A 19,807-nucleotide genomic window follows, 5' to 3' on the forward strand; every position below is an offset into this window, starting at 1 on the left:
ACCAGCACTTGCTCTCTGCGCATCAGGTGTGACAAGACAGAACTTGTATCTAAATTGTGCAAACAACTAGAGAATAACACAAGAATGCAGTCAGGACATTTATACAATTATCAATTATTATTGCTAAAACTTTTGTCTTGACTAAATTGCCAACAACCACATTGCAAACCCGCATGTTTACATGTATAATTTTGTGTCAGTTCAAAGTGCAGTTCGTTGCATATTTAGGAAGCCTTAGTTAAAACAGCAGCAAAGCAAAACCTAGACCTTTTGCCAACCAATCTAAACCAGCTATACCCATGACTTCACACCAAGCACCACATTTTTAGACACAGGATTTTGTTTTGAAATTCTCCAGATTCCAGCCATATTAAAATCTCCCCACGCTGCAATAAAGTAAACGTGGGGCGTCGGTAGGGGGTGGGAGCGGGGGCTGACTAATGTGGCAGACGTTCTAAACTCATTTTAACACAAGTTTATCAACTGAATTTATGCCTTACAGTTCTTTCAAAATCGTATTTTAATTTGTCTGTCCTCTGAAGAGTTTCAATTTTTCCCCACTCACTGACAAACCTAAAAACAGCAACATTTCCAAAGCACGGAGAAAAATATTTAATGGAAAAAAAGATATGTATATAAAAAGACTCTGACACAAGCCATTTAACAAAAACAACAAAAAAAAAATAAGAAGGAGAGAGGAAATACTGGAACAGAACCAGACAGCAATACTTATATTTACATTATATTAAGAGAATAAATTTAATCAAATATAACATCTCACTTGGATTTTCAGGCAACCCTTCAGAAAGATGGGTTTTTACAGTAAAGATGGAACCAGAGTAAAAATAAATTTTCTATTTTAGACAGTAGTGGATATGACCCTTCTGTTGCAAGATGCTTTCAGAGATTACCCAAAACCAGACTGATTAAAAAGCTTCCCAAGTGCTGACTGTACGTTGCTCCAGCAAAAGCAGTACAAAAGCAAAGCCTGTATTTCCCCCAGCTTCATCATTCATGAATTCACGGGCACCATTAATGTGCACAGAGGCAAGTAATTAAACTAGTTTTAACAATGAATTTTAGTTAAGTAGTAATCACACCTCTAGGTGAATCACACTGCTGTCTCCAACGTCTTGAAGTCCACAAAGAAACCTTCCCCATTGTTTCATTTTAGGATGAAATTTGATTTTTTTTAAGACATAAGCGATGTCTTAAGTCGCTCACATTCCCAGTGCAAACACAAAACCTGTCACACTATAACCAGTTTTTCTTTTAAAGTACATGCAGAAGTTCTTTCCCACAGCTCCTAAAGATAGTTCAGCGATGGAGAAAGAACTTGCATTTAATTCTCAACAATATATAAGTAGGTCGAGACGCATTGAGAAAAATACTGGAAGATTTAGCCAATCAGTCTATGCAGGGATATTCTCCTGAGGTCAGAACACACGTATTTGAACCACAATCCCCTTTACGAAAGCAAACATCTTTCAGTATTATTTGTGATTTCCCTGGATCAGCAGCTATGGGGGCAACAAGAAGAGTTAAATAATTAAGAAGCCTCCACCAAATATGATTGGCCAAAAGCAGCTGAAATTTCAGCTGGACTAACTGTACAAACCAGGGCAAACTGATGTAGTCCAGTACATGCCCCCTTATTTATGGACCTTTTTTTTTTCCCCCTTATACCGAAGGCAACAGAGCTGTAAATCTTATGTATGGACGGAAGTTGTTTTTAATCTAGGACAACACACTGTAGGCATATAACAGATAGCAGCAAAGTAACTGTCTGTTTAGGGGTTGGATTTTTTTTCTTTTCTTTTTTTTTTTTTTTTTTTTTTTAAAGCAAGAAAGTGCTTGAGAGCTCTGGAAAAGCGAGCAGGATCAGAACTCCTCATGGACATTCCGTGCATAGTCCATAAGCTTGCTGCCCGTGAAGTATTCACTGTATTTCAGAATCTCCTCCAGCTCCAAGTGATGGTTTTGATTTTCATCTGCTACTGCTATCATTTGCTTTGCTTCATTTAGAGCATTGTATTCATTCATAGGATCCATATATTCCTAAAACAAGTAAGAAAATAATTTTCAATCACTAAGCACACATTTCTACACATCAGAAATATGAACCTTAGCTCCGTGTAAGCTTCAGCAATTATAAAACCAAAATAAGCCATCCCAAAGTGAAAATAAGTCATGGAAAAAGCAGTTACCACATCTTTTTAACAGGCTTACATGTATCTCCTAGCTACTTTTCCATTCACTGCCTCCTTGGCTGTTCCAACATAAATCCAGATTTTCTCAGCTTATGCCAGTGTCTACAATAGAAATATTTTGGACATTTTGGTTGCAAACTAAAGTGACTATCAAATCTGGTGGGTTTTGTGAAGAAATATCAATGCAATGAAGAAATATCAATGGTACAGTAGCAATCTGTACGACCTAATTTTTTCTTGTTTCTGGAGATAATCTTTTTATAACAAGTTCAATTTAGAACGTTCTTGTTCCCTTTTAAACCACCAGACAGACATTAGAGAGGTCAGAAGTCTCAGAAACAAAGCCTTTTGCTCCTTCACCTAACTTGAAATAGATTAAAAGATTTCAAGCAGTGCACTTTAGTTCATGATGTAGAAGACTCAAGATTACCTTCAATTTCTTCCCAGAAGATATATACGTGTGTGCATCTATGTGTGTGTATGTATACAAAGACTTCACAAAGAAAATGGCTATTTTTATAAAAGAAAATTCTCAGTAAAAAAGCTATTAACATTGTCTATGTCACAACAGAACTGTTTATCCATACTATTGCTACCGTTCATGCCCACATACTTGCATACTGACTCAGGGAAAAGGCCAACGTTTTAGAGGTTCTCCTGTCGCACTGCCTATGCTGCAGTTTGAACTCTGCTTGACAAAGTGTATTCTTATACCCAGAAAGCAAAAAAAATGAACCACAAGCCTCTTGCATGGGCCACAAAACAGTCACAACTGTAGGGTGCAAAATATTTTACGTTTGTTTGACCCTTCTGCAGACAGAATTATTAGAAGAAAGCCTTACTTCTCAAACCAAAGGCCAAAAAGGCCACAAACTAGAATCCACACTTGAAAAGAAGTATTTGGGTTTTTTTAAAAAGAAAAACACCCCAAAAGACAACAGATCTCTGCTATTTTCTAGGCTATTGGGGCCCTGGGGTTTGTTGGTCGTTGGGGTTTTTTTGGTTTATTTTAAATGAATATCTAGGTTGCCAGTTACTCTCTTTGCAACTGAAAGTATGACTCATTGTCCCATTAACAAGTGCAGCTAATGCAGTCTGTGACTTGCTTTCATGCACTCCATATCCATACAAGTGTCTATGTGACAAAAAAAAAAAAAGCAAAAACATACCTATGAATAACAGTTATGCAAGGAAAACTCCCCCTCCTCTTTAACAAAAAGCATAACAACACTATCTCCAAGCAGTACAGAGCAATACTATGTTCCAAAGTTTTGTAAAATAGACACATTGTACCATTAATTCAAATATTTTTGGACTTCATATTCTCTAAAGTAGTTTCAATCCTGTATTTAAAAACCAACTCTTGGTTTTAAAAACGCTGGAACTAACTATCTGAGGAAGACTTACCTCCAGCTCTTCCATTGTGACGATGCCATCGTGGTTAGCATCGATGACCTCCTCAAATTCCTTCCTTCTGTCTTTTACCCAGTCATCATCAATATCTTGAGCTTGCTGGTTCTCTACAGTACCAACAGGTAATGAAATGAACTCTGACAGGGTAAGTTTCTTATCTCCGTCTTGATCTACAACAGAAGTACACAGTAACTGAGAAGTATTTGCTTAATGCTCATTAAAAATGAGAAATTCCTTCGTGTCAGAGATGTCATTGGTACAGTCCATCTGGTTTCAGCAGTCCACAATCCTGACTCTAGCAGAGAAGAACAGTTACCATTTATATCTTTGGTTAGCCAAAACCTCTTGGTATTAGGGTACACAGACAATGTTTTAGAAGGCTAAAAAACAGACATTCATCAATATACTGAACAAAAAGAATTTTACTGGACCTGAAGGACACATCAGGTGTCAAGATGGGCTTTTTTTTTAATTTTTTCAACAATCTACTGCAACAGCAATTTTCTTACAGCTGTATCCAGTCTCCCTTGTATTAGCATTCAGGTAAATTAACCCTCATAAAAGACTGTGTGCTGGAGTTGTTCTGTCTGTGCGTGTCACACTCAAGTATCACTGGAAACTCTTCATATTTATTAAGCTTACAACTACCAAAGTCATAGTTGGTTTTTTTTTTTTTTTAAAATCCAGGTGTTGTAGCAGTTTTAAATATGCACCACTATTGACTCAATAGAAAAAAAAACCCATACGGTTCCAATACTTACGAATTTTTAAAAAAAATATTATTATTTTCTTAGAAACCTCAACCATTTATTTCCACTTCCATGACTGTACGTCACCATTCTTAAATGGTTGCTGTCCTGGGGAAGTACCAGGCAATTAATGCCCTTCTCACGCAACATTCATACCAATGTATTTTATAATATTTTACTATTCATCAAACCTTTTCTATTATTTCTACAATGACCCTACAATGCAGCAGCACTTCAGTGTGAAGTAGCGTCAGCTGATCTTTTTTGTATGAAGTACTTAGAGTATCTTTCTAACATATAATATTGTGCTGTTCTTTAACAACCAGAGACTAAATTTAGTCTTAAGAGATGCACAGACAACTCCAGAGATGCCAGCATTTTTGCTAGCAGTTTGTTTTCCTTACTCATCACGTGGAAAACGTGGAAAACAGAGCAAACAAGATGTGTCAAAATTTCATACTGATCCACGACAGTGCAGTCACCTAACAACATCTACCAAATAAAATGGTTTGCAAGTAAACAACTCCCAAGAAACACGTCTTAAAATGGCATACCCAAATCTCGGATGATTTCTTTCACCATGAACTTCAGCATTCCCCTACTATGCTCTGGATGAAGAAAGGACAAAAATTCTTCTTCATTCAACAACAGATCAGGAGGTGGGTTGTCAGCTTGGTACCATCGATCCTTCAGGTTATCTAAAACTTCCTGGGCTAGACATTTAAGAAAAAGATTTAAGCTATCATGTTCATTCTATTTAAAGTTCATAAAATATACCTTCCCCTGTTACTCAATTGTTTAAACAAGGATGACCTATGAATCACTTATTTTACAGTTCAACTCCCAGGGAAAGCAGGTGCTTAAGGGAAATGAAGAGCAATTGGTGTCATCTAGTTTGTGCTGAAACACTAGGAAAGATCCTTTAACCAAACAACTGAACTAAAATTAGGAGATGAAAATAAAGAATTAGCTACACTTGTATCAAAACTTCAACATATCAAGTGAAAAGTATTGTCATACCGTAGCTGCTTGTAGTAGGAGGTATGAATAATCCAACTTTGTGCACTACTTGTTTTTCTCCTGTCTTATTTTCAGATTTTGAAGCCCACTACCTACAGAAACCTTTCATTTTCCTGAATACCAGTAGTATCTTTCTTCTGAATTAATCATTTTTGTTTCCTACTTCAAACCAGTCCTGCGCACTGAAACAGCCAAAACATTCTTCAAATTAAGAATATCCTTCAGATTCACTATCTCCATTATTGCAATTGTGACATCACACACCTGGTTAATAGCTACAAGAAAGGAAGACGTCAACCAATTCTTTTCCTATTGAAATAATAACCATAGAACAACAAACCCTTTAACCTTGAGCATGTTTTCTTCTAAGACCAAATAAGACTATAATTAAGTCTAGAAAGACGCTTCTGATCTGTGAAGCACCATTGTATGAGTGCTTTAAACTACCAGCACCAAGTAGGTTTATTCTACTCTACAGCACTGAAGTTTACCACAGGTAAGAAAATATTCTTTGCCAACACAGCTGTTTCAAGCATCAAAGGGACACATTTTATTACTCCAATGTTATGATACAACTTTGCTTATTTCAACTTGGCATTTCTTAATACAACGTTACCTAAACCAAAACGAGTTGTGTTCTTGGTCTGAACTCTTTTTAGGCATGTTCAAGATCACAGGATTTGAGTTAACAAAATGGTACAGCGACCTACCCCAAAGTGGTGATTGCATTATGCATCTGCACACAATTTTAAGTGCAGAGGTTTTTCTCCAGCCACACTGCAATTCCAGACAGCACCCTCACTCTCCACAAAATTACATGTATGAATTAAGCTTAAGAATGGCATTAAACAAATTATAAAAAAGAAAAATCGAAGCCTAGTTTTTACAGCAATCAACAACATATTTGAACAGACAGCTGCTCTTAACAAAGCATCTGACTGAAAAGGCAGTGTAGAGCCAAACCATAAAGCAGAGGAGTAGGAAAGCTATGAAGAGACTTCTGCTCTGCTTCTGCTCCTCCCTTCTTCTTTACCCCATCAAAGGCTCAACATTTAAAAGGATCACCCACCCTGAAAGATCCTATATCCTTAGATTCTGATACATCAGCCTAAAAATGTGATTTGTTGGCACTACGAGAAATTGAAGAGGGTAGCTCTGCAAAAGAAAGTCTGGAAACATCAAGGACAGATGCTAAGTCAAGCACCAAGAAATGCACTTAGTTTTCAGTTACTTAAGGATGCAGATACTTATTACTCCTTTTCGCTCCTTTGTCTATTCTGCACCAGAAAACACACTGACTTCAAACCGAAGCTGCATATGCTTTAGTTATCACTTTAATTTAATAATAAAAGGAAATATTTTTGCTGCAAGCAGCAAATGCAAGCTAAAGTACACGCATACAAGTAGATACACCAGTACCAAAAACATTTACATTTTTACTTCTTTCATTTCATCTTCTTTCATTTAATCTTACATCATTCAGACAAGCACTTTTAAAGTGAGTTTCTCCTAAACTCAACTGAGAATCATAATTTGTATATGAGTTTCCACTAAAACCATGCATCTGATTTGAAGAAAAACCACCCTGCAACACACAAGGTGAATATCATGTGCACCTAGTGGTGCTGAAGATAACCAAACAGGAAAAAAATACCTGTGTAGAGCAATCGTTTTCTGGTGTAGGCATTTTCTAAATGACACACTGGAAAAAATACTGACTGTAGCACACCCTGCTATCTGCAAAATATACTAACAAACACAAATCTGAAGCATTTGCTTTTCACAAGTTTTCAAAACACTCTGAAGGACTATAGTCGTCAGATAAACTTTTTTTTTTTTTAAATTTAATAAACTGTCTTAAATAGCTCCTGCATGCTTTTGGTTGTTGAGTTACAAGGGAAAAAAACCAAAGCCAACGGTCACATCTACATTTTTGGAACTGCTAATTGCAATTAAAAGTTACGTAATGTTTTTTTTGTGAAGAGCAAAGAATCCTTCACAGTCTTAATATGCATCTTAGGGCAAGTTTGTAAACGGCAAATTCTAGTTTTATCAAGGGCACAAGTAAACACAGAATAATCAAATCACTGGCTTATGGTTTTCCACTATAGCCAACCCCACATGTTAGAAGTCACAAGTCGATCCTTTTCCCCACCTTTCTTACTCACTCTTAAATGAAACTCAACTGTCAGCCATTAGTTGAAACTGTCATTATCTGCACAAGTTACATAAAGTTGCATCCCTAGTTTTGGCCTGGCACCCAAACTGTAGTGTGCTTCTGCGCAAGACTCAGAACATGCCTTAAGATCCACACATTCAGTTATTTATTATACAGACCGAAAAAGAATACTTTTACACTGCACTAGAGTATGAAAATAGGTTTTGCCTCTCATCTTCAGGAAGTGGTAGATAACTAATTTGATTTTCCCAAACAAGGCTTGTCACCTAGGCAGAAAAATGATTATGTACACACTTCCCTTATTCAGCAAATCTTATCTGATGAACATTCCTGTAAACTGTAGTTAACCACACTGCCATAGAACATGCTGCACAGGTGTTTTCCCTGCCATAAAATTCAAAGGCCTATTTGCATTTTAGTTGCTTTTTGATATATGGAAAATATAACATAACCCGCTTTTAAATGACTAATTCCTGCAAGGAAAGGCTAAGGCTTCATGTTTTACTTAACAGTAAATTTAAACACTTTTAGATGGGGGAGAGTGGGGAGATTACTCTCTTCAGAGTTGCCATGTCTCTACCGAGCCAGATTTAAATGAAAGTTTCAAAAGTAACAAGGAAGAAATGATTAGTCTCACTAACCTAAAGAATCAATCCGTCTCTATAGACAGCTCAGATGAAACAACTGTTTGGCAACCTTCTGCTATTAACTTCCCATAGGCTCAGCAGTGCCTGAGCACACACCTATTTAAACACAGCACTGTTTGGTACCACATGCAGCCCTCCCTAATTTTAGAACAGAAATCGTGTAAAGCAGCTCCCTTTCTTTTGGGGCAACAGGGGACCCGGTTCCCACATTAACAATACAGTGGTCCACAGACAACACAGGTCTGACAAATTTCAGCAGACTGTTAAACAGAAATAAACGAAAACTACTCAAATAGGCAGTAACAAATAAGCAACTGAGATTTTTCACTGTTTAATATCCACATCAAGAGTGCTAGGAAGGCAGATCTGCATTGGAAAGAAATCCAGTATTTCTGTCTTAGGACTTACATATTCTACATCTGTGTAGAAGCAGAACAACTACTAAAACATTCATCTCATATTAAGAACAGCTTTGACATTCAGGTTTTAGTACAGAGAAAAACTGACGCACACCAATGATCTGCACTTACTTTCTTCATCTATTTTCAGCTCTTCATTGTTTTTTATCTTCTCTGCGATCTCCTTTTCATTAAAGCCCTTACTTGCCAAAAATTTAATTTTATATTCATCCCAGGACACATGGCCTGTAAGAAAGAGCTGTATCTCAGACATGACATAGTATGCTTAAATGACGAACTTTTGGTCTCATTACTTAGAACAGTAAGTTTTCGATTCAGTGCTGTAACCATCATGCTAAGCTTTACGAATGGCAATATGAAAACTATCACTTGATTCACTTTTATGTCTTAAAATAACGTCTTTACGTCACCGTCCTCATCCCATCCCTGCCAGAGCCACTTGTTACAATTTCTTATGACCACAAGTGAAATAACATAGTAGTCAACACAGAACTACAATGCTGACTGGAGCACATCAATTATTTGTTCTATTGTCTTCTGTATGGATCAAAACTGTGATTACACTGTAATTACATGCAGTGCAAAGGGACTTGGATTTTATCACAGTGGATCTGAAGAGCAGCCCGTAGGTTTGGCTACTACCAACTGCCTTAAGATGCCATCAGGAGAGGAAGGAATCATTCATCTTACCATCACCATCAGGGTCCACAGCTCGGAAGTGCATTTTATTCTCTTCCACAGCTTCCTGAAAATGTTCGTCCGTCTTTTCCATGATCCAGCGCTGCATCTCTTTTGCACTTATTTTCTTATCATTATTTATATCCACCCTATGGATGGATAGCAAACAAGATTTAGATTTGGGGACTGGGGGAAGGTTTTGATACCTTAATCTCTGGACCTGGAATACCTTGATCCCAGTTAACACATTATAGCTGATGGTTTTTAATTCTGAACACATTTAAAAGTTCTGCACATACATTTGTTCCCCATTAGGTTTCTGAGTTATCGGGCTCACTTTGCTTTGTCAAAGGATATGCCTGTCCTCAGTGCATCGAACTATTGAGCTACAGATCCAAGCTTTTTCCACCTGCCTGAAATTATCATTGAACTTCCAATTTGACAATCCACTGTTCTCCATAACGTACTGCCAATACTGCTTTATTGTATTAAGATACACTGCCACACCATCAATTCCATTAATGCTTATTTCATTAAAAAGAAGTTAATATAAAAATTACAGTTGAAGAAAAAATACAAAAAACAATAATATGCGACTTTAAGGGTTTTTTGAGCATATCACTAAGTATCTATTCAAAACAGATATAACAATATTTCAAACTGAAAAGGCATCATTAGCATCTAGAAGGCAAGCTTCTATTTAAAGCATACCAAACCCACTCTTGCTGAATTTAAAAAAAGCAACAACAACAAAAAAAACACAACAAAAAACCCCAGCTTGACTTTGGCTTTTTTATCTGTTTGTAACACGACTGAAGTGTTATTGAAACTCAAGTTATTAAATATGTGATTTGCCTTTAAATGTCAACTAAATGTTAAAAGCTTAAGCCAAATAACAACCCTAGCACCTAATCTTCTACAACACTTGGCTGTATTAATAAATGCAGTATTAGTGGTTTTAAATATCATATCATGTCTTTCCACATACATATGCACGGGCTCAGCATTCGCAACTTTTCAGTAACAATGGCAAGACCAGTAAAATGGTCATGTTCCCCTCCTGCCACCTTGCACTTACCAGGTGAACAAATGTGGGTTTTGAGAAGGAACAGGTACTATCAAAAATGAGAAGGGAAACAAATCATTTTCCCCTCAACATTTAACATTCTAGTTTCCTTAGATCAAAGCTATCAAACTTACTACATCCAAGGCGTACTTTCCACCTAAATCACATTGTAACTAAAGAGAAAGGTAACAAACATCCCATTTATTGCTCTTTTAGCTCAGGAAAAGTACACCTTTGTGCTGCTACCATAGTTCACAAGAAGTCTCCAATGGCTCAGCTTTTCAAGAACTAGCAGGCACCCACCGTACCAGGTGAGCTGAAATCCTTTCAGGGTCCATAAACAGCACTTCTGCTTTTCAGAAGAATATTTACAACTGTATGAAATATGATACGGTCCTGCCACAAAGTTACTATCTAAGGCAATAAACACCATAAACACATTTGATTGCTTTCAATATCCTTCCTTCTTCCCTCCCATCAACACCCACCTACACAAGCTAAACTACACCATACAGCAAAAGAATTTTTTATAGATTCCAGGCTAATTTTAACTATTTAAATGGAGACTACAGTAAGTGTTTTTTGGCAATCAGGAGAAGTACAAGAAGAAAGGATGTCAAGTAAGTTCACCCAGGATTTTCTGCAGCATGCCCCAATTTCACAGGGAAAAGCGGAAGTACTGGTTAACTTGTAAAAAAACTCTTCTGTAGACAAGTTAGGCTTGTCCTCCCAGTAAATAGTGACTTCAGAAACTGAAATACAGAACTATGAAATACCACTTGTTCTTTCAGTCACAGATAGCTTGCCCTCCTAGAAAAAAACATGGTTTGGGGAGCTTTACTTCCATGTTTCAGCTTTATTTTCAGTAGACAATAATGTATGCTTTGAACTGTCTACTTTATATCATACTGACACACCACAGAATCTCGTCTGTCATTAATTAAAAACACATTGTGTGTTTTCTTTGTGTCTTCAAAGAAAATATTTCCAAAGCAGCTGGAAGCCTGTGACTTACAAGCCTCTCACAGAAGTTCATAGTATTTCTCTTTTCATCAACCTTTAAGAGTATCTCTAGAAAGCAACCGCATTCCTCAGAATGCTTTTCTACATTTCTAATCAGATCATCTGACAGGACGCAATTTTAAGTATTTGAGTGAAGTTGATCTTGAATCCAATTGCTTTAAGCTTCTTAAAACAACCTCTTTCATAAGAAGCAGGCAGAAAAGAACAGAGTTTGCAATTTGTGAATGACAAGTTACTAACCACCTGCTGAATCTCTCCAATGAACACATAGCAATAAAGAAAATGAAACCTTCTAAGTACCATGTTAATAATTGTAGATATCCTACCAAAGAAGTGAGTGGTCTGAATAGTAGACATAATAATAAGATCCTACTCTAAATGAAACAAGCACCCTGGTTTGCCTATTTGCTTTAGCTGCCTTTTACTCAAGGGAACACCAGAAGAAAAATCCAATGCTATTAACTTATTTTTTTTGCCTGTTAATGAAAAGTTTGCAGAAAAAAAGCGCTTCATCAAGCCTTCTCATTTTATCTCAAGTATATGTGCATCCTCACGCCACCATCAGCATTAATAGCACCAATGTAATTTAAACTGTTCTAATAAAATTGATTCTTCACTGCAAAAATGCAACTAAAGTAAATTCTGCCACCTAGTGTCTAAAAGCATGCACTGATTTTGATTTCCATTTCCGTTATGTTTACTGACATCTTGATCGTTTATTAGCTGACACAAACCTTATCTAGCACAAGAAGTGTTTTATAAAAGGGAAAAACACTCCTGAGAATGGTTTATACTGGTATATTAGTACCTTAATAACATGAACACAGTGCTTATAATATGATGCTTCCCCCTCATCATTACAATTTTTAAATATTACAGAAAAAAATGCTAATTTTACTCGGAAGAGCAGAGAAAGAGGCTGCACTGTTCTTGGCAATAACTTACTTTGAGAAGATGACCATAAGCTTCTTCCTATTTTTTCTGGGTTCTGAATCTTCCTCAAACTCTTCCATATCTTTTCCTAGAAAAACTTCTTGATGAAATTCTTTGTTCAGATGTCCATCCATCTCCATTTTGACCCCATTCAAGTGATCTGGGGGCAATATCTCATTCTCATCTTTACTATCAGCTGGCTTTTCTTTGAGGGCTGAATTATTTGCAGGCCTTGCATAAACATCCATTAGAAGAAATACAAACAGAAGGGACAAATACAGAGATCCCAAACTGCACAGAAAGGCCTGCCTTGACATCATTTTTTCCTTCTTATTCAAAGTATCAGCTGTTTAAATTACTGTGAAGGGATTAAACGATCTAAAAACAAAAAGGAAAAAACACATGCAAATTAAACTCTAGAATATTATGTCACTAATAAAACATCTCCTAAAATTCAGAAGAACCTACACACACAAGTATTTCTATGAAAGAATAAAAAAGCCTGTTAAATACACAACACGAAATTAAACGGTGTCAGTTTTCAGTCTGCACAATTGTAACCTCTGTCAGAGAACTTTGGAAGACAACATCCTTCAAATGGCCTAGTTATGCTCTGAAAACCTTCAGATGTTATAGCATGAGCTGACCTGACAATTGAAACCCAAACATTCACTGAGAAGCCAGCACAGCGCACAGAGAACTTACTGTCCCATCATGCAGCCCAAGCTCAGCGGTGGCAATGGCCCTCACATGGCACTGCACTTCCCAGCAAGCTGCAGAAACAGCTATGACAACACAACAGATCACAGAATGGTTTTGGCTGGAAGGGACCTTCAAGACCATCCAGTCCCACCCCCTGCCCTGGGCAGGGACACCTCCCACCAGACCAGGTTGCTCAAAGCCCCCTCCAACCCGGCCTTGGACACCTCCAGGGATGGGGCAGCCACAGCTTCTCTGGGCAACCTGGGCCAGGGCCTCACCACCCTCAAAGGAAAGAATTTCTTCCACTTTACCAGAGATCTCATCAGACCCCCTCTTTAGAAAGGCTGAAAGACATAAAGGTCTTTTGGGGAAGAGATGACTGAGGGAAATACAATTACAAATGCCACCGCATAAAGTGGAGCTGGCAACACACAGGAAACAGCCGGCAGGAAAAGCAACCCTGGAGGCAGACCTGTCATGACCTGCTTGAAAACAGCTGCCACAAACAAGCTTGTGGGGACAGGAGAAAGGACCACAGCCCAACAGGCACAGCATCGAGGAGCACAGATTCTACAGTTCTGTGAGGCACAGCAGAGCCTTGGGAAGGGAGTACCCGCGGCATAGAGAAACAACCACCGACAGAGAGGGGGAGCCCGGCCCGACTCAAATCAGAGAATGGTTTAGATTCGTAAGGATCTTAAAGACCATTTAATTCCAACTCCATGCCCTGGGCAGGGACACCTCCCACCAGACCAGGTTGCTCAAAGCACCATCCAGCCTGGCCTCGGACACCTCCAGGGATGGGGCAGCCACAGCTTCTCTGGGCAACCTGGGCCAGTGCTTCACCACCCTCACAGCAAAGAATTTCTTAACATCTAATGTAAATCTACCCTCTTTCAGTTTGAAGCCATTAACCCTTGTCTTATCACTACACACCCTTGTAAAAAGCCCCTCTCCAGCTTTCTTGTAGGCCCCCTAAAGGGGCAGTGACGGTCCCGACCCTGCTCCAGGCTGGACCACACGCACTCACCGACAGCTCCGGCTGCCCCTTCTTCCCTGAAGCCTCGGAGAACCGTGACAGGCGGCGGGGAGGCCCGCCTCGGCCCCACTGCCCCTCGCTCCCCGTGCGGTCCCCTCAGAGGAGGAGGACCCCGGGCCCGCTCCCGTCCCACAGGTACGGGCGGAGGAAGTTCGTCAGAACGCAGTGCGTGCGTGAGGGGCTGCCAGCCGCCATCTTGGAGTAGGGCAACAGCGCGCCCTCTTGTGCTGGCGGCCGCCATTTTCCCTCACAGCGGGGCCCGGCGGTTGGCGAGGGGCGGGGAAAGGGGAAGGCGAAACTCGGGGTGCTACAAATCTGAACGTAGTTTCCTACGTGTTCTTCCTTACCTCAATTTATAATAAAGCAGACCACCTCCACGCGGAACCTTTTTAATTCCCTGTCAGGTCCCTTTTCCTGGCTATACGTACATCTGTAGCTTTGTGCTTATTCGTCTGTTTTGCTCGGGAGTCCTTAAAACACGTAACGCCGCCAGCAATCCGTGTGAAACCAGAACAGCAGCTAGCTAGCTAACACACGACTACTTCCACCAGACTGCCAGCTCCCAGCGAGGCGGCACCACAGCATCCATCCCCAACGGCAGCGCAGCCCGCCGGGACAGAAACCGCCCTTCCCCTCACCCCGAACAACGCCCGGAACCAAAATGGCTGCGCCTCAGCCTCGCCTGCCCGCTTGCAAGATGGCGGCCGCCAGGCGCCGCCGTCAGGTGATGCGGGGCGCGGCCACGCCTCCTGCCCCTGCTCCCACAAGGCAGGCGGCGAGGGCAGCGGCGGCCCTCGCTGGGTGGGCAGGGACGGGGCCGATCCTCCTGCCGGCCTGAGCCAGCGCTTCCCCGAGGAGACGTGGGAAGGAGGCATGAAGCCACCTCTGAGGGACGGCGAAGCGCGGTGAGGGCTCCCACAGGAATCTTGTCTCCTCCCGGCGGCCGTAAGGCCGTTCCCGCCGAAATAAACCTTCAGGGCAGCGGGGGCTCCAGCCGGGGCCGGTTCGCCCCGTCGAGGTCCCGCGGCCATGAAGCTGCTGCGCCTGCTGTGCCGCCACAAGACGGCCCTGGGCCTGGGCGGCCTGTCGCTCTTCGCCGTGGTCCTGCTTTACCTGGCCAAGTGCACCTCCGAGGGGCTCCGGCCACTGCCAGCCCCCCGCGGGCTCCCACACAATCAGCCTGCCGCCCTGCCGCCACGGGGTGCCAGGGGGCTGCAACCCCCTGCCGCCCCACCATCTTCCCCTGAGGAGACCGCCTTCTTGGCAGTGCTCATCACCAGCGGCCCCAAGTACAGCGAGCGTCGCAGCATCATCCGCAGCACGTGGCTGTCGGCCGCCGGGCGTCCCCCTCACGATGACATCTGGAGCCGCTTCGTGATCGGCACAGGAGGGCTCGGGGCAGAGGAGCTGCGTAGCCTGGAGCTGGAGCAGAGCCGGCACAGAGACCTCCTCCTCCTGCCAGAGCTGAGGGATTCCTACGAGAACCTGACAGCTAAAGTCCTGGCCACCTATGTCTGGCTGGATCTGCACCTGGACTTCCAGTTTGCGCTGAAGGCCGACGACGATACCTTCGTACGCTTGGATGTGCTGGTGGAAGAGCTGAGAGCCAAGGAGCCACGTCGCCTCTACTGGGGCTTCTTCTCTGGCCGTGGCCGGGTGAAATCTGGCGGCAAATGGAAAGAGAGCGCCTGGGTGCTCTGTGACTACTACCTGCCATATGCTCTGGGGGGTGGTTACGTGATTTCTGCAGATCTGGTGCACTACTTGCGTCTTAGCAGAGACTACCTGAACATGTGGCAGAGTGAAGATGTCTCCCTGGGGGTTTGGTTGGCTCCCATCGATGTGAAGAGAGTGCACGATCCTCGTTTTGACACTGAGTATAAGTCCCGGGGCTGCAACAATAAGTACATAGTAACTCATAAGCAGAGCATCGAGGACATGCTGGAAAAGCACCAGACCCTGGCTAAGGAAGGAAAGCTCTGTAAAGAGGAGGTTAAGCTCAGGCTTTCCTACATGTATGATTGGGGAGTGCCTCCTTCACAGTGTTGCCAGAGGAAGGATGGCATCCCGTGAAAGTCTGAGGAAGGAAAAGGCAGAATGTTGATGGACTCCCCAAGCTTGGTTGCTGTTACTTGGGAAGAAAAAAAATCCCAGTGATTAGGGCTTAAAAATTACTCAAAAGATTTTGCACGATTCATTATGTCACAATCGATGAAACCCTGAAACTGCTAAGAGCTACTGGTGTGGCATGGTGCAGAGATGTTTAAAAAGACATAGATGACAAAAAGCCTGGAAAGGCTCATATGACAGGACTGAAGGCAAAAAATAGGTTGAAAAATAAAGATAGCACAGCAAATTTGGGGGAGATAACTTGGATCAAAAGTTGCTGGAAGATTTTTAACAGACCCTAAGATTTATTTGCTAAAGATTGTGACAGGCCTTTGCTTTCTCTCTAAGATTGTGAAGCTGGCATCTGCTGTTTATTTCTTGTCAAGGAACAAGTGTCAGTTTGGCAAGGTTTGGAGATTCTAATGGAGCCGCAAATCAGTTGCTAATGCCAGTGGGAGCAGGTGGCTGGTTATTGACACAAGCAGTCAAGTGAAGGGAACAGTTTTACCTGGGATGTTCCTGTTAGGGGAGGGAGAGAGAGTCTATTCCTTGGCGAGTGCTCCGATTTACAAGAATAGAATTATTAGACCTTCTGTGTAACTTGTCTCTAAGGTTTTTTTGTTGTTTTAAAGACATCATGTACATAAATTACCTGGCAGCTATGGAGTAAGTCTGTATTTAGGCAGGTGGGTGAGTGATGGTATTTGGCAGATATAGAATATATTACCTTCTTTTGGGGGCAAATAGTTGTGCTACAAAGCTAGCCTTCAGTTGTTAGGCATAGGTGTTGTTCTTAGCTTATCCTCCAAGCACACTGTACTGTGTAAGAGGAAACATTTCCCCTCCCAACAGTAAGTAATCTCACTGACTACTATAAAGTCAGACATTGTAGTCTTCAGATTTATATTGTTCTGGATTACTTCTGTAAAATGTAAATTCAGAAAATTAGATCAGTGGAAGCTATTTGGAGTTCAAACAAGATTGCCCTTAACGTGGGTACCTCAGCTAAGAAAGTAAACTGTTTGTAATCAAGATAAATAGGTTTCCCCACCCTCCAGATTCCGATTTTAGGAGAACCTGGTCTCTCTTCAGGACCTACATTGCAATCTAAGGAGACTAATCCCCCAACAGTCACGTTTAGATGCCCAAAGCTAGGCTGTGTGGATTCCCTCCTTCTCTCCAATAACACCTTAGAGGGGAACTAACAATAATTTTAGGAGGTCTAAGTTAATTGCTCAAGTCATAATGTCAGCAAATGGGATTATATCCCTTAGTCCTGTCTACACTACAAATAATTCTAGTACTGTCAGAGCTTGTCAGCACCAGATGCGGTATTGAACAGTAAAAGCAGACAGGACATTCTTGGCTGTAGAACAGATCACTTACACTATTTCACCATGTTACTTATATTCAGACCTTTAGGTAAGCCTGTGATTCGAGCATTTTTGAATGGCAGGTGCTCTAAAATACCTAAATACTTTTTTTTTTTTCCAGTACTAATACAGAGCTGCTGACTTCCAGTAACCTTTGTCAGCTACAGATCTTTCAGTATAAGCAGAATTTTAATTTTATGCCTGAAGGGCATTTGTAATTATCAGTTTTACTGTTTGCTGCACACTGCACTTTCATAAAATTTCATTTTCTCCCCTCCCGAGTTCAGTGTCTGTTCCCACCTGCAGGAAAAGACAAACTGCAAAGGAAAAATAAGAAAAGGGGTGCCAACGTCTCTGTATTTTTGCTTCTTAAATTAGCAAGTTAGCAATTCATACCAAAGGAATCAAGAATAGGGTTGTTTGTTGTTCTCTTGTTTTGATTAAATTGAGGATTAAGAAAAAAATCTGCAGAGGATGATAATTCTCTGTTTTGAAAATTTGAACAAATCTTTGACTTTCTTTTAAAACAAAGTTAAACTAAAATACTGAAAAAAAAGAAGTTTCTTTAGCATGTGTCCATTCTAATGCGTGCTTACGTATTGACAGATAGGCAGGTGTTCTTTTCAGCAAGGTATACTATTCCAAAACAAGAATTTAAAAAGATTACAAGAAATTTAAATTGGCTTTAGCATTTAAAAAAAAAACAACCATCTTTTTGCTATTTGGGGTTCACTAGTATTGTGTGTGTATGCGTGATTAAATGCTTGTAATGTGAGTATTTATTTATAATTCTTGAAAATGTATTATGTATAGGAAAAATAAGATAGTTAAATGTCATTTAAATTTGTTTAAGGAGGTACTGTAACGTTTTACATATCAAGCAGTGCTTGAATTTGTTGCTGTACAAGCCATTATTTAAAGTACTGGGATCTGACCTGCAGATGAAAAGTCTGCTGCATGTCTCTCAAGCTAGTAAGAATATACTGTTTGTCCATTTTTACCAATGACTGTGTTCATGGAAGTTGTTTTCATTGTTGACTTTGACCCTCCCTGCCCACAACCCCCATCCCCACCCCGCCAAAAAAAAGTGTGTTTCTTCGCTGGCAAAATTAATGGCAGAGAAATGCTGGATCTCCATCCGATTTTGACCCCGTGGAAGACATTATACAAATACTTAATAACTAAGAAATTCTCTTGAAGATTTTCCTGACAGGTGTCAGGAACACAGCGTGCACCCCGAAATACCCGGCACAGCAGAGCTGGTGCCTGAACGCTGCCGAGGTGATGCTCAGAAACAGCAGTGACCCCTCTTGCACACCAATATTGGGTCTGACACGGCTTTGTTACACCCTTTTCTGTTTAAGATTACCCATATTTTGCTCTATTTGCAAAACAAATCAGCCTGGAAGGCTTGACAGGTTCTTTTCCTATGGTGAGGGCGTTTAGTTTTCTTAATAGACACCCCCTTACTGCACATGCAGCACAGATTCCAATCCCAGTTAATTGGGAAATGCCACGAAAGTAAAATACAAAGTTTTTAGTCCGTTTTAGTATTTTAAAATCAAATTGAATCATTTGGGAGAGAGCAGACATCTCACACGTTGTGTGGAAAAACCCGGAAAAACATTAACTAGTACAGGATTATGTCTTTTATATTTTACTAGAAAAAATTTGCATGTGAAAGACCTATTGATGTTATTCTGAATAATCAGGAGACATCTGTCTATTCCGTGAGTGAGTCACAAAAGTTTCAACACTTAAAGTTTCAGTCCAAAATTCATTTTGGAGCCTCTTTTTTCTAAAGCAAAAGATAAAGCACATTTTGAATAACATATTAACTGAATGTTTTAAAAGTAGTAATTAAAGGCTTATCTTTCATACCTTCTCAGGACCATGTTCCATATTTCCTGACATCAGCTCAGAAGTCGAGGATATGATGCTTTTATACTTGAAAACTGTGATGTAATCTTTATCCCTCCTGTGAGTCAGTGGGTCCAGCATTTGGAGGATGTTTTAGTGCTGCTGAGAAATAAGCGGTTTTTGGTCTTTATAGCAGCTATATCAGACTGGAAAGTTCTGCTGGGAGCCTTAGTGAAAACAAAGTTATCCAGGAACAGATTTATCTTCTTTTTTTGTAGCCATTCTTAGTGGTGATAAGTTAGTGATATCTTGGGCTGTTTATTTTATTTAAATAGTGCTTCTGCTGGTTTCCAAGTCTTCATAAATACTTTCCATTTTTAATATTAT

General features: G+C 40.5%; 2 protein-coding genes across 3 annotated transcripts; one reads left to right on the forward strand and one right to left on the reverse strand.

Moving 5' to 3' along the window:
• Window positions 1-103: 103 nt before the first annotated feature.
• Window positions 104-14,723, reverse strand: SDF4 (stromal cell derived factor 4). Of its 2 annotated transcripts, none has more exons than XM_074161558.1 (7): window positions 14,426-14,723; window positions 12,350-12,715; window positions 9,328-9,464; window positions 8,749-8,862; window positions 4,927-5,085; window positions 3,618-3,793; window positions 104-2,058 (listed from the first exon to the last, which is right to left on the reverse strand). In XM_074161558.1, the coding sequence occupies exons 2-7, from the start codon at window positions 12,655-12,657 to the stop codon at window positions 1,882-1,884; spliced, it is 1,071 nt and encodes a 356-aa protein (XP_074017659.1). In that variant the 5' UTR covers window positions 12,658-12,715; window positions 14,426-14,723; the 3' UTR covers window positions 104-1,881. The 2 variants fall into 2 exon arrangements, with proteins under 2 accessions (XP_074017659.1, XP_074017658.1); XM_074161557.1 differs by lacking the exon at window positions 14,426-14,723 and adding an exon at window positions 14,070-14,274.
• A 384-nt stretch (window positions 14,724-15,107) lies between these two features.
• Window positions 15,108-16,151, forward strand: B3GALT6 (beta-1,3-galactosyltransferase 6). Its single transcript, XM_074161559.1, has one exon. It carries the CDS (start codon window positions 15,108-15,110, stop codon window positions 16,149-16,151), a length of 1,044 nt encoding a protein of 347 aa, XP_074017660.1.
• Window positions 16,152-19,807: the final 3,656 nt, after the last annotated feature.

The sequence above is a fragment of the Numenius arquata genome, chromosome 20 (assembly GCF_964106895.1).
Source record: "Numenius arquata chromosome 20, bNumArq3.hap1.1, whole genome shotgun sequence".
NCBI classification, from domain to species: Eukaryota; Metazoa; Chordata; class Aves; order Charadriiformes; family Scolopacidae; genus Numenius; species Numenius arquata.

Excerpts from the sequence above, each read along its gene's own strand:
- B3GALT6 (XM_074161559.1), top strand. The coding sequence starts at position 15,108 with ATGAAGCTGCTGCGCCTGCTGTGCCGCCACAAGACGGCCCTGGGCCTG.
- SDF4 (XM_074161558.1), bottom strand. The coding sequence starts at position 12,657 with ATGATGTCAAGGCAGGCCTTTCTGTGCAGTTTGGGATCTCTGTATTTG. Across the intron at positions 8,863-9,327 it reads TGTGGACCCTGATGGTGATG|GCCATGTGTCCTGGGATGAA; the intron begins GTAAGATGAATG and ends TCTTTCTTACAG. Across the intron at positions 2,059-3,617 it reads TCACAATGGAAGAGCTGGAG|GAATATATGGATCCTATGAA; the intron begins GTAAGTCTTCCT and ends TACTTGTTTTAG.